Source organism: Bos grunniens, chromosome 22, assembly GCF_055505025.1.
Source record: "Bos grunniens cultivar Pamir isolate PY7600 chromosome 22, Bosgru_T2T1.0, whole genome shotgun sequence".
Lineage (NCBI taxonomy): Eukaryota > Metazoa > Chordata > Mammalia > Artiodactyla > Bovidae > Bos > Bos grunniens.
The window spans coordinates 666,676-680,724 of NC_141186.1; the positions used below are offsets into that span (position 1 = coordinate 666,676).

Below are 14,049 nucleotides of genomic sequence, written 5' to 3' on the forward strand. Positions count from 1 at the left end.
GTGAAAAAGTTGGCTTAAAGCTCAACATTCAGAAAACGAAGATCATGGCATCTGGTCCCATCACTTCATGGGAAATAGATGGGGAAACAGTGGAAACAGTGTCAGACTTTATTTTTCTGGGCTCCAAAATCACTGCAGATGGTGACTGCAGCCATGAAATTAAAAGACGCTTACTCCTTGAAAGGAAAGTTATGACCAACCTAGATAGCATATTAAAAAGCAGAGCATTACTTTGCCAACAAAGGTTCGTCTAGTCAAGGCTATGGTTTTTCCTGTGGTCATGTATGGATGTGAGAGTTGGACTGTGAAGAAAGCTGAGCGCCGAAGAATTGATGCTTTTGAACTGTGGTGTTGGAGAAGACTCTTGAGAGTCCCTTGGACTGCAAGGCAATCCAACCAGTCCATTCTGAAGGAGATCAGCCCTGGGATTTCTTTGGAAGAAATGATGCTAAAGCTGAAATTCCAGTACTTTGGCCACCTCATGCGAAGAGTTGACTCATTGGAAAAGACTCTGATGCTGGGAGGGATTGGGGGCAGGAGGAGAAGGGGACAACAGAGGATGAGATGGCTGAATGGCATCACTGACTCGATGGACGTGAGTCTGAGTGAACTCCGGGAGTTGGTGATGGACAGGGAGGCCTGGCGTGCTGCGATTCATGGGGTCGCAGAGTCGGACACGACTGAGCGACTGATCTGATCTGATCTGATTTGACAATGCGGGAGGCCTGGATTCAATCCCTGGGTCAGGAAGATCTCCAGGTGAAAGAAATGGCATCCCCTCCAGTATTCTTGCCTGGAAAATCCCATAGACGGAGAAGCCCTGGTAGGCTACAGTCCATTGGGTCGCAAAGAGTCAGACACCACTGAGCGACTTCACTTTCTTTCTTTGTGGCAGTGTGGCCATCACTTAGTGTTCATTTTTATTCTTCTGCTCATTAATTTTCACGCATGCTTCATTCTTAGATAAAACTTCTATTCGGAGTTCACATAGACGATCAAGGGACCCCCGTGCCCGTCACAGGATCCTCTAACAAGTGCTTTTAACTGTGGTAAGAGTAAGAAAGTGCTCCACGAGTGTAACTAATAAGGGGCTGGGTAGTATCTTTCGGCCAGACTCAGAGAGCGTGCCTTGGCTCGGCAGGACAGAGCACGGGGACACGCAGAAGGCCACACCTTCCCTCCAACGCCACATACAGCTATCTACACACCTCGACACCCCCAAGAGCTTCCAACCCGCCGTCAGCCCAACAAACGCCCAGCCTACACTCGCCCGCTCACCCAGGGTCCCGCCGGCCCCGTTTCCGCTTCCGGCCGTCGGGGCGGGGCTTCCGGCCGCCGGGCGGGGCCTTGGGCTGCCTTGCGAGGCAGGTCGGGGAAGCGGCGGAGGCGGTGGCGGCGGTAGTGTTGCGGAGACCGAGGTGTGGGCTATGGCTGTGAACCTGAGCCGCAATGGGCCGGCGCTGCTGGAGGCCTACGAGCAAGTGGTCAACGAGAAGTCCTCGACCGACTGGTGGGCGACGGGGCGGGCCGGGAGCGGGCCGGGAACGGGCCGGGAACGGGCCGGGGCCGGGGAGCCAGGGCGCGCGGAACGCTGACGGCCGCGCACCTGCGCCACACCCCGCGAGATTAGGTTCCCACCTCCGTCACGCTGTGCCCCACTGCTTGTGCAGCTTAAACCCGGGTGGGGGCCCGCTAAGTCCCCAGCCCTTCCACTCAGCTAGCCACCGGTCTCGGCCCGCGGGCCTTGTTGGATCCTGGGCCTGGCTGTGCCTGATGGCTTCGCCTGGTTCTCGTTTCCTGCTCGGGGACTTCCGTGGACAATGGGGCACTTTGAGAAAGCCCTCTCAGCCCTCCTTGAGAAAGCGGAAGCTACATCTGCCTTCATTCCGAATGAAGGGTGGTCTAGCAGCCAGACTGGAAATGGGAGCCTTGCTTTGGGGGCGTCAAACAGAGAGATCGAGGGGTTTAGGTCCTTGGCTCTCCAGGGATTTTAAGAACCTCCCTTTCATCAAGAAGAATACTACTTCATATGCGTGAACTATAGGGGAATGAATGAAAGGAAGATGCTGGTTGTGTGTTTGGAAAAAGGTCCCATCTTCACCTCCAGTAACATCCTTTGCTGGAATGTTGGTAATAGGGCCTTTATAGTACAGAAGGCCTAAATCTGAAATCTCTGGCAGAGCCCAGGGTAGCCCACACATAGACCCTTGTTCTGTCCTGCAACAAGGGTCGTTGTATGCATAGTAATTCTGTTACTTTCCATATGTCTTAAATTGCATTCACAGACCAGTTTTAAGCATTTACAGTTCTAAGAAATATGCTGAGTATAAAGAAGTAAGGTGACCAGCTTTAGGAGCGTTATTCCTTTGCCTGGGAAAGGGCTCTCTGGGCGAGGCTGAACAACTGTGGCTTTCTCCACTTGTCAAGTGCTACTGCTTTCTCATCTCTGCTTTCCCTGGTGCCCAGCCCAGTGGCTTTTGTATAGTGTACTATTGGGATATTGAGAACACTAGTGCCTATCCTTTCCTTCACTCCCAGGCATTTTAGGGAAGAGCTTCAGAATACCAGCTTCCTGGGTCTGCAGAATCTCTGGTGCTACGTCAGTGTGGGCAGGTCTGCATGTACAGACCTGCTGAAAAAATATCTGACCATGTCACTTCCCTGCTTAAACTCCGCAGTGGCTTCCTGTTGCATAAATACAGCTTGGACTCTTTGCCATGGCTGACAGGCCCTGCATGACCTGGCTCCTAACTGCCCCACCTGTTTACCACAACTTTAGCCTTCTTTCGAGAAGGCAATGGCAACCCACTCCAGTACTCTTGCCTGGAAAATCCCACGGACGGAGGAGCCTGGTAGGCTGCAGTCCATGGGGTAGCTAAGAGTCGGACACGACTGAGCGACTTCACTTTCACTTTTCACTTTCATGTGTTGGAGAAGGAAATGCAACCACTCCAGTGTTCTTGCCTGGAGAATCCCAGGGACGGGGGAGCCTGGTGGTCTCCCGTCTGTGGGGTCGCACAGAGTTGGCCACGACTGAAGTGACTTAGCAGCAGCAGCCTTTCTTTTCCTTAAACTTGCAAGCTGGTGTTCTTCACAACCCTTGTTCTTTCTGCTTCCTCTGCCTGGAGCGCCTTTCTACATCATCCAAGGGGGCTCCCCAAACTTTATTTCTCAAGCTCTGGTATTGCCTTTTTGGAGAGGCCTTTCTGGATTCCTGTCCCTTTGATTGCAGTCAAATATTCCCATCTCCCTTGTTGACTTCCTCAGACACACACTAGGCATCCTCTTTGATTTTCTTGTCACCTTTTCTCATCACCAGAAAGGGTAGGGTGGGCCCCATCTCTGTCCCAGGTGTAGGGGTACTGAGAGGATACAGAAAAAATGGCAGAGAAGGAAGAAGTGGTCTCCAGTCATAAAATTTCACATTCAGAGTGGGTGCATTGGAACAGGCCCTAAAGCAAGGTGGAATAGGGAGCAGACCTAACATCAGCTCTCTATACTGGGTCTTTCTCCTGGAGAAACCAGATTCTTCCCGTGGGTTGTGGCATGTTTGCTCACTTCCTGTACCCACTTCACTACCTGACGATATGTTAGTGTGATGTGTTTGCGTGTGTGTTTTGTCTCCCATTAGTAAGTTCTGTGGTTATGTCCTATTAAGGATTATTCATAGCTGCATTCCATCACTAGCAAGTAACAGGTTTTCAGACTGTTTCTGAAAGTGATTGAATGATAAGATACTTAGTGCCCCCATGCTCCTTGTGCTGTGTGCCTGCACAAGCCAACACATCTTTCTTTTTTTTTTTTTTTTTAATGTTGATTTAGAAGAAGCATTGTTTGATTGAATGTTGGATGAACTTCTGAACTGGGAACATTCAAGAAGGTGGCTTAGGCTAGAGCCTAGAATAAAGGGGAATGAAGTCAGAGGGGTAGATGGTAGGCATGGGGCGTGGCTCGTTAGCTGCTGGAGCTTTTCTTGGAAAAGCTAAGCCTGAGCCGCAGTCTCTGTTTCTTGGTGCTTGTCCAGTGTGCCTGTCTTCTGCAGCCAAGGTTTGTGGCCTTCAAGAGGAATGGGCTTCTTTCCTCCAGGAGGAAGGCTGGTCAGAACTCTGGCCACCAGATTCTGGATGTCTACCAGATCTTTAGACCTGAGTATAATTTCTTCTGACTTTCTTAGGCTTAGGCAGCTCTGCCCAGTGGTGTTTTCTAGGCCTTGGAAAGCTGAGTGGAACTTGATTTGGTTCCTCTCAGACTATTGACCCTGCAGTTTCTGTCTGGCACACCTGTGCTCTGGAGCATGGGGAGATGACACACCAGACTGGGTTTTGCCTTTGACTTACCGTCCCATGGATTATCATCTTCACCTTGGGGTCTGCCAGCACTCTCTGGAGCTGAGCTTCTGCAGAGTTCATGCTGATAGCTGGGCTTTATGTGGACTGCATGGATGCTATCTCTTCTAGAATGTTCTCTTTGACTAACCTTTGTTCTGGTCAAAGGACCTTCCATGGCCCAGATTTAATACAATTTACCATACTTCTCAACACTAATAGAGCACAGATTTATAAGCCCAAATCTTTGCCAGCATTCTTATGAATAGTCTAATAGAAGGAAGGTATGACCCAGGGTCACCTGTGGAGACCTAAGGCTCTGCTAGGTTATAGAACTTGCCCATAGGAGCCTGTCATGTGAGGAAACTGACTTCATGTTGAGTCATGGCCTCTATGGTTTCTGATGCCAGATGCAACCTATAAAATTCTGCATTTGCTGGAAGAGTTTCAAGCCCAGACAGACCTGCTCCACCAATCTTTCAGACTTTCCAGAAGACTGCAGACATGCACAAGGGCATTGGTTATTAAAAATGCACGTATTTCTCTTTTCTACTTCTCCTTGGTGTGCTCTGGTTTCAGAAATATGCAAGTATCTTTTGCTTGTTCATATGGACATACGTGGGCTTCCCTCATAGCTCAGTCAGTAGAGAATCTGTCTGCAGTGCAGGAGACCCAGTTTCAATTCCTGGGTCGAGAAGATCCCTGGAGAAGGAAATGGCAGCCCACTCCAGTATTCTTGCCTAGAGAATCCCATGGACAGAGGAACCTGGCAGGCTACAGTCCATGGAGTCGCGATAGTCAGACAGGACTTAATGAGTAAACCACTACCACCATTGACAGGTAAATGTTTCACACATAAATGTGTAGAACTTTGCCATAAAATTTCACAGCCTAGTTTTCTGCAAAGTAGATGCATGCTTCCCATCTCCATAGATTTGGTCCTCACGACAAGCCACTCTGGTAAGTTGGGCCAATTCCAGATGAGAAGGCTCAGCTCTGGGAGCCCCAGCAGCCTACTGAGATCCTGCCTCAGAGTGGGGCTTGTGTCAACCCACTTGTTACTGTCAGGCTGAGCTCTTGGGGTGCAGCTTGAAGCTTTGGTGGGTTCAGTGAGGGCACAAGGTTACCAGGGCACTGGTTATGAGCTTGTTTGTGTTTTGTTTCAGGGCCCTCTTTACTTATGAAGGAAACAGCAATGACATCCGTGTGGCTGGCACTGGGGGTGAGTATGGTCAAATGAGGAAGTGGATGGGCTACAAGAGCATCAGGAGATGGGGGGGCGGCAGGGAGAGTTGTGACATCAGTGCTCTATCTCTGCTGGCATTGACGCCATCACAGCAGGAGGAAGGACATTCAGGGTGCAGAGGTATTCCCTGCACGTGGCATGACCAGTGACACCTTCCCTGGCTAACAATGAGCCTACCCCACATCAGTGTCAATGTTGAGGAATTCCCTGCTCCCCTGATCTGAGTGACTGCAGCCAGCTAGGCAGGACAGAGGCTTTCCCCCAGCAGTGTGGAGCCCACAGTGCCCACAGCTCCTTCTGGCTTGCTTTGGGTTTCAGATGTTTCTAAGTGCGAATACATACTCTTTGCCTGGAGGTGCAAGGCAGCAGTGTTCTCTGTGTCATAATTGGGAAGAGCTGAAATGGGGAATAGGCCTGCCCTCTCTAGCTTGCAGACAGCCCAAGGCCTGGCCTGTGCTCTGTCCTTATCCCCGGGCTGTAGCTGAGACAAAATGACAGTCCCACAGAGCTGGGTGTTAGTGGAGGAAGAGAAGGTGCAGACACATCCTTCCTTCTGCCCTCTTTCTGCTGGACTGAATATCTGCTGGGCATACCCTCACCTGGGAGAGGTCACATCAGTGTATATGGTCAGCTGGGATGGGGTGACCTGGAAAAATGCTGTTCAAATACAGAGAGATAGGAAGTCTTGGGAAGAACAGGCTCTTGGCCAGTGCTGGGCAGAGGGGTATAAACTGTAGATCCCCCACCTCATACCCTTGACTCCTCAATTCTCAAGGCCAGCTCACCTGACCTGAGTGACATAGCTTCATTATTCAGTGCATGCTCACTGGCATGTTCTCTGCTTGCTGCATGAATGATTCTAGTAACTTGTTGGTAGAAAACCTCTTCCATGAGCAGTTGTTCTTGGTGGTCATCTTTCTAGAAGGACTGCCACTGACAGTGGTATCAGGTGCACTGTGATGTCATAGGGAACTGAGTTGCAGAGTTCAGTTTTCATGCCACCATTCGCAGTGGTATTCACAGGCTCTGCTGTGGGTGCTCAGAGCAGGGCCGCAGGACTGCCCCAGGTTCTGTGGAGCCCAATAGATAAAATACCTGATCCAGCACCTTCTCACAACCTGGGAATGTTTGGGGTACCTGAGAAGAATCCAGAACTCCAGTACATGCTGGGGCTTACAGCCTAAGTGTCAGGGTAGAGTGGCATAGGGTCGTCCACTCCTATTTCCGCATCATTCCCTTGTCCCTACTCAGGGAGTCTAAGAGCTGAGCCCCAGTATGGCTATGGGCAGTTAACATCTGCTCAGGAGCCTCTGGGTAGCCCTGGAGTCTGAGCAGACATGTGAGGACAGGGTGACTCAGAGCAGGCCCTGCTGTCCCAGGGTGGTTAGTGGAGTTCAGGCTGTGGTAAAACTATTGCAGAGCTCCTCCATCGGAGGTCTTGTGCCTGCCTGGTTTGCAGCAGAAATGACATTTTTACTTCCAGAATTACCTGTGGGTTTGCAGGAGGAGTGATTTTTAGACTAGTGTAGCTTAAAAATCACTTGAGGTGCTTTTCACAAATGCAGACCCTGGATTCCATCTAGTTCTCATAAGTCAGCCTGATGGGGATAGGCCTAGGAATCTGATTCTGTTTCAGATAGGACTGAGAACCCTGGCTTAGAAGCAGCTTGGGTTTCCTTTCCTGGTGGACTAGGTGCCAGGGTGGGCTGGGGTGCCTGGGCCACCTCTGACTTTCCTTGTGACTGCTGCAGAGGGGGGCCTGGAGGAGATGGTGGAGGAGCTCAACAGTGGGAAGGTGATGTACGCCTTCTGCAGGGTCAAGGACCCCAACTCCGGCCTGCCCAAGTTTGTCCTCATCAACTGGGTATGTGGAACTTGAGGGCTTCCGAGTTCTCATCTAGATGTGATCCAGAAAAACTCCCTTTTCTTATTTCCTTCTTTGCTTTTTGTGACTGGAGCAGGGGAGAACTTGACTTCCCAACAGCTTGAATCTAGTGACTGAACAGAATAGTGGGTTCATTCAGTGTGGCCCAAAGGGCACCTGGGGCCTTGTGCAGACTTCACTGTCCTGGCCCCGAATTATTCCTGTGAAATGGAGTACAGGCAATCATAGGACACTCTTGTCCTTGTCCCTTTCAGTGTAGTCATCCTGAGGGAGCAGAGGGCCTGGATAAGGGCTAGGAGGGCTCTGGGAGTATAGGACAGGGACTCTAATGAAATGGCTCCCCTGGGTGGGGACTACGGAATTCTAAGGAAACTTACCACAGGTGACCGTCCTTCTCCAAGAGTCCCCCTAACTTGGAGGTTTGGGGTCTCACCATGTCCTCTGCTTTAGGGTTGCAGTTTTCTCTTTCCTGGAACACAGGGAATCTGCCGAGTCCCTGGGGTGGGCGGTGACTTTGCAAGGAGACCTGGGTCACACCGAGGAATGTGCTGTGTTGCAGACCGGTGAGGGCGTGAATGACGTGCGGAAGGGAGCATGCGCCAACCACGTCAGCACCATGGCCGGCTTCTTGAAGGTGAGGGCTGCTCCGTACGGGGCCTCCCAGCATTCACCAGGTCCCCAGGTTCCAGGGTGTGAGTTAGCAGGAATCCCATCCAGAGTTGGAAGTGTGCCTTACATCTGAGGCTGCTCCACTCTTGCCCAGGATGTAGCCAGAGCCCCTGCAAGCTGGTCTCACTAGGGACGAAGGACCACAAGGAGGCCATGCTGGAGCAGGTCTTACGGCAGGGCTAAGCCTTGGGTTCCACTTGTTTTATGAGTACAAATTTTCAGCAGTACTTTCAGGATCTGGAGGAGGATAGTTGCTTATGTCCACAACCTCAATGTGCGTGTTCCCTTTAATGCTTTTTTTTTCCAGTCCATTTCTGCATATATTTATTTTAGTCATCATATAATGGAACTTTGTTTCATTTCAAAAGCATTGTGATCAAAAAGTATTTGTTGTTCACTTGTTAGCTTACTCTTTGCATTTCTTTGGTTACTGGCAAGGAGATACAGGACTTTGTTTTCTGGTTCTGCCAACATTTCTTCAGATATACTTCAGTTTCTCCATCTAGGAGATAAAAGAGAGGGTCCCAAGCTTATTGGTATTTAGTACCAATAAGTTCATAGTTCTCATTTCTCATGGAGAAATAGTAACTTGCTTTTTGCAGAAAATGTGTTTGTTTCCAGGTGCCTTTTGAGGTTAGTTTTCATTCACTAGAAAGAAGCTCTTTAATGCCAGGGCTGTCTTGTAGCACCACTGAACAGGCCACACTGTGGAGGGCATGGGCCTTCCATGAAAGCTGGGACAAGAACGGTAGGTTTCCCTCAGCTGGTTTTCCTGAGGCCTTGGTGAGAGCAGGCCTCCTGACCCTGAGCCCTGTGCAGCCACTGTGCTGTGCAGACTGAGGTGTGCAGCCTGTCCTCTCTCGGGGCTGCAATGGTTTTTTTTTCATCAAGTCCTGCTCCTGCTGCAGGGGGCCCATGTGACCATCAATGCCAGGGCCGAGGAGGATGTGGAGCCCGAGTGCATCATGCAAAAGGTGGCCAGGGCCTCAGGTGCTAACTACACCTTCCACAAGGAGAGTAGCCGCTTCCAGGACACGGGCCCCCAGGCCCCAGTGGTGAGTGCTGTGTGGGCCTGAGGGCAACCGGACAGGAGTGTGCAATCCCTAACTTCAGACTGATTAAACCCACATTCAGTGCTTTATTCCCAAAGGGACTGGGCTGCCACCTGTCTGGCTTCTAGTCCTGGAGCCTGATTGAGGTGCCTGTGGTGACCCTGTGCCTGACAGGAGCAGGAATTCCCTCCTTGAGGCAGGCACCAGTGTGCATGAGGAGTGGCCTTTCACCCTATGTGGTGGTGCTGGAGCCTCTTATGCTGCGCCTGTGTGGTCAGGGGTTCTCAGCAGAGAAATTCCATCCACCCTCCAGGCCATGGCACCAGAGTATCCTGTGCGGCCCTGGACAGTGGTTGCTTTGGAGAAACTCCTGTTGGTGTTCAGGGCAAGCCTCTCTTGAGTTGTGGCCAGACACCTCTGGGCTTGTGGCCTGGTGCTTGGTGTGGAGCTGAGTCTCCCAACACAAAGCTGAGGTTCTTGGGTATTCTGTGGGTGCTGCATTGCAGTTAGCTGTCTGAGGGGACCCCTATCCAGAGTTTGCCTCAGCACGGCCCAGATTCCAGGATTCTCAGGCAGGCCCACGGGCCTTTCCTGCCTTGGCTTCCGTGCACAAGGGTCTGGTGCAACCAGAGACGACTCCAGTTTTCTCTGGGGCTGAGCATCCCCACTTGTTTTCCAGGGCCTTTCAGGCTGTTTTTGTTTCAGGCCTCCTTAAGAGGCACTGGGCCAAGTGCCGCTGCTTCTGCCATGGCCATCACAGCAGTTCTTCGCCATTCTGTGCTCCTGTCAGTGGCCCTGTAGTGAATTCTCTGTCCCTCTCAGGGCTCAGTGTACCAGAAGACCAATGCTGTGTCTGAGATCAAAAGGGTTGGCAAAGACAGCTTCTGGGCCAAAGCAGAGGTAAGTGCTGCCATTTATGAAGCATTGTCTGTGCACCAAACATGAGCTGCTACATCTCAGTATTTCTTATGATAAGTTCACTGATATTTGTTCAATAAGGGATTTGAATAAATAACCCTTTTAGCACCCTTTTGCAAATGGTTGAACTAAGGGTTAGAGGTGTTAAGTAACATAGCTAGTGGGCGTTGCTTTAGAGCCCACGCTTGACCACAGCCTATGCAGCCTGCCTGAATAGGACAGGGGTGAGAGGGCAGGTCTATGTTGCTGGCAGTGCAGAGGCTGAGTGGGACAGGCGGGTGCGACTCTCCCTGCAGAAGGAGGAGGAGAACCGCAGGCTAGAGGAGAAGCGGCGCGCAGAGGAGGAGCGGCAGCAGCTGGAGCAGGAGCGCCGGGAGCGGGAGCTGCGTGAGGCTGCCCTCCGGGAGCAGCGCTATCAGGAGCAGGGAGGCGAGGCTGGCCTCCAGAGGTGAGGTTGGGGCCGGCACCTACCCGGAGGGGCTAACTCTCCTTCTCCCTAGGAGTGTCCCCCAGAAGCAGGTAAGGAGTATGCTGAGGCCAGGCTGCAGCTCTTCCCTTTGCCCCTCCCAGCAGGAAGTATGAACAGCATGAGGTGCTTTCAAGGAACAGAGAGGAGCAGGTGAGTCTTGGATGCTCCCACCTTGAGAGGCCGAAGTAATACGTGGAGGCTTGTCCAGGACAGGTGTGCAGGCTGCCTGCTGGGAGCGATGATAGCCATATGGATTCCTCCAGATGCACGCATATTGCCCCACATGCCCAAGAGAGGGGCTTCCTTTAAGGGGCCTGCAGGGGGCTAGGCAGATCTGAACACAGGACATGTGGTGTCTCAGAGCTGGCAGTGGAGAGGAGGCTGAGGGCAGAAGTTTGGCCCGATGTGGGTCTCCTGTGGTCCTGGAAAAGACCTGTGAGCCCCTCAGCTTTGGGGTGTTGCTTCCTGACCTCCCTGCACAGCTGCAGGGAGCCAGGCAGGCCGATGGACTCTTGGGCCTCATTCACTACCGGGTCCATGTGCACTCCTCTAGGAGTTTGTTTGTTCACAGCCAGCACACCCACGGGAGATTTTCAAGCAGAAGGAGAGGGCCATGTCTACCACATCCATCTCCAGCCCCCAGCCAGGTGAGACTTCCCTTGGTCCAGCTGTGAAGCAGGGGATGGCTGAAGGGGTCTGGGGTCCCAGTACAGGCCGCCCTGAATTAGTGACAGATGTATCAGAACGTGAAAGGGATGAGTAAGGAGAGCCTGTGCTCGTGTGGGTAGCTTCTGGGATGCGAGCCTGGGACCCAAGTGTCACCTTCCTGCTCTTGACCTCTTCCTCCAGAGACCTGGTGGGACAGGAGGGGCCATGTGTGGCTCTGGAAAGAATACTCACCAGTCCTAGCCCTGTACACCTGGCACACCTCCCGTGCTGGGCTGTTATCTGGGCCTCAGGGGCCTGGATCAGTCCTCTCTCTGGCCCTCAAAGGCTGTATCAGACTACACTGCTGGCCAGCCCTCGAACACTGTACAAAGCCCACGATACACATATATGATGTGTGCATGCTAGGTGGTATTCCTGTAGCTGTTGCATGTCCACATTGACTCCCTGTGTGATGCTCACTGTCCCAGAACAGGTCCCCCCTCTGAGCAATACAGAGCACAGAAAAAGCAAGTACTTGCTTCTTCCCCTTTTCCAGCTGTGTCATGTCTTACATGTTTGCCATTGGTTTGTAGGCAAGCTGAAGAGCCCCTTCCTGCAGAAGCAACTCACTCAACCAGATACCCCCGTCAGCAGAGAGTCACCTCATGCCACCTCAAGGCCCAGGCCAGGCAAGGCTGTTGGCTGCCCCGTTGGGGGTTGAGGGTGGAAGGGAGACGTGGGCTGTCCTCTCCCCTCCCCTGGATCAGAGTGAGCTGTGTCCCCTCACACAGATCTCCGCGAGGAGCCGGTGCCCAGCATCCCTCCGTGTTCGGTGCAGGTGGAAGAAGAGGCTGTGTATGAGGAGCCCCCAGAGCAGGAGACTTTCTATGAGGAGCCTCCAGCGGTGGGTTCTCTGCAGCAGGGCAGATCTGTGAAGGGGCCACATACCCAGAAATGCACTCCTTGGCTCTCCCATCATGGGACACCTAACTTCCGTGACTCACTACCTGTGAATTATCTTGCTTAGCTCTGGAGGAGGCCCTGTCCCACGTGCCCTCCCCACAAGTCTGTGGTGAGCCCTGGTCACAAGCAGGGTTGAATCTGGGGTAATCAAGACCTTAGACTTTGCTTCTTCTTTCCCGTCCATGGGCAGGTGCAGCAGCAAGATGCCAGCTCTGAGCCCATTGACCACTACCCTGGGCTGAGTGGGAAAGGGCTCTGTGCCCGGGCCCTGTATGACTACCAGGCAGGTAATGTGCTGTCCAACCACCTCAGACCACAGGGCTCAAGATCAGGAGGCAGGATTTAGGGGTCCCCTCAAGGAAATAGCCCTAGGAGGTGTCGGAAATGAAAACAGGAGGGTGAGAAGGAAGAATGGGTGGGTGTCCTGCACAACTCAGGCCTCCCCACATGCTCTGAGCAGCTGCTTGCTGTCCACTGGTGTGAATCCTGGTTGCCCACTTTGTTCTGGAACTAGAAATATGACCAGAGGGATGGGTCAGGCCTGGATGCTGGTACCCCTCCCGTTGACCTTGGGTGGAGGCTTCGGGGAGCAGGCTGATGTGTGGAAGTGCTATACTCTAGCCTTTCACTGGGACAGTGGTCCCAGAGCCAGACTGTGTAGAAAGATGTGTCCTTGGGGACTGGCCACAGGAGCAGCATCAGGACAGGCTGGTGGCCAGGGTCCCTGAGCTCTCAGCACAGCATCTGGGCTCACCTTCTTTGCAGCCGACGAGACCGAGATCTCCTTTGACCCTGAGAACCTCATCACCGGCATTGAGGTGATTGACGAAGGCTGGTGGCGTGGCTATGGGCCAGATGGCCACTTTGGCATGTTTCCTGCCAACTATGTGGAGCTCATTGAGTAAGGACTCTCGACTGCTGGCTGAAGCCAAGGGGTGTCCTTCCCTTGCCCACCCAGATGTGATTTCCTTCTTGCTGGAAGAGGTCGGGTGAGGGTTGTATATGGCACTTTTCCAGGAATGGTATCTGCTGGTGAGGACAAGTCCTCTGGCTCCCTCTGGCTTGGGTGGCTTGGCCTCTGTTACCCCAAATGCAGCAATAACCTGGTGATCTCCAAACGTGCTACCAGAGCTTCCCAAACTTGACCCAACCAGCCTGGCCCTTGACCCCCAACAGAAGACACTGAGCCAAGGCCTGCCCAGAGCCAGTCCTCAGTAACCTCTGCCCCAGGAGTATGGCACTGCCAGGTGGCGGGGGGTCTGAGCAGGGGCACCTCGAGGCCTCCTGCATTTGCCTTTTTTTCCTATTCCTCTTGGCTCCAAGGGATGATTTCTATAACTAGAATGTCAGTGATCATTGGGAACAATGAACTTAGTTTATGACCAAAGTCAGAGTGGGTCATGACAATTTTGACCACAGTCTTTCTGGATCCTACTCTGTCCTCCCCATTTCTTTGTCCCTCTGCCTGGGCTGTAGGCAGTGGAGACAGGGACAACCAAGCCCCCATCTGAATATATGAAGAAGGAGGTAAAAACATCAAGAGACACTGCATTTCCTTCCATGTGGCTCAGTCTTGTCTCCTGGCCCCAGTGTGCCTGAGAGGTTCAGGAAAAGTAACCTTGGTGGCCTGTTGCTGTCTTTCCTTATTTCTGCCCCAGCCCACTCATGTCTGCTTTGGAGTAACACCTGCCCCACACAGGTGCTAGCTCTGATTCATCCTATTGTAGCCCTCACGTGTACACCCTCTGACCGACCGTTAGCCACCTGAAGAGGCATAAAGATCTACATGTGACTGAAGTCAGCCTCCTGCATCTCAGTTCTCTGGGAGGGGCCGAGGAGCACTCTGATCCCTGCCATAGGGAACTTCCCCTCAC

The 14,049-nt window shown here is 52.5% G+C and overlaps 1 protein-coding gene across 15 annotated transcripts; it reads left to right on the forward strand.

The window, feature by feature from the left end:
• Positions 1–1,361: 1,361 nt before the first annotated feature.
• On the forward strand, positions 1,362–13,972 carry DBNL (drebrin like). Of its 15 annotated transcripts, none has more exons than XM_086365523.1 (13): positions 1,362–1,510; positions 5,492–5,547; positions 7,323–7,435; positions 8,016–8,090; positions 9,034–9,180; positions 10,000–10,077; positions 10,370–10,543; positions 10,666–10,714; positions 11,118–11,211; positions 11,806–11,901; positions 12,004–12,116; positions 12,366–12,462; positions 12,941–13,972. In XM_086365523.1, exons 5-13 carry the CDS (start codon positions 9,053–9,055, stop codon positions 13,078–13,080), a joined length of 969 nt encoding a protein of 322 aa, XP_086221649.1. In that variant the 5' UTR covers positions 1,362–1,510; positions 5,492–5,547; positions 7,323–7,435; positions 8,016–8,090; positions 9,034–9,052; the 3' UTR covers positions 13,081–13,972. The 15 variants fall into 15 exon arrangements, with proteins under 15 accessions (XP_086221649.1, XP_086221652.1, XP_086221651.1 ...); XM_086365526.1 differs by having other exon boundaries at positions 11,136–11,211; XM_086365525.1 differs by having other exon boundaries at positions 10,669–10,714.
• Positions 13,973–14,049: the final 77 nt, after the last annotated feature.

Excerpts from the sequence above, each read along its gene's own strand:
- DBNL (XM_086365514.1), top strand. The coding sequence starts at position 1,428 with ATGGCTGTGAACCTGAGCCGCAATGGGCCGGCGCTGCTGGAGGCCTAC. Across the intron at positions 7,436-8,015 it reads AGTTTGTCCTCATCAACTGG|ACCGGTGAGGGCGTGAATGA; the intron begins GTATGTGGAACT and ends GCTGTGTTGCAG. Across the intron at positions 11,212-11,805 it reads CATCTCCAGCCCCCAGCCAG|GCAAGCTGAAGAGCCCCTTC; the intron begins GTGAGACTTCCC and ends ATTGGTTTGTAG.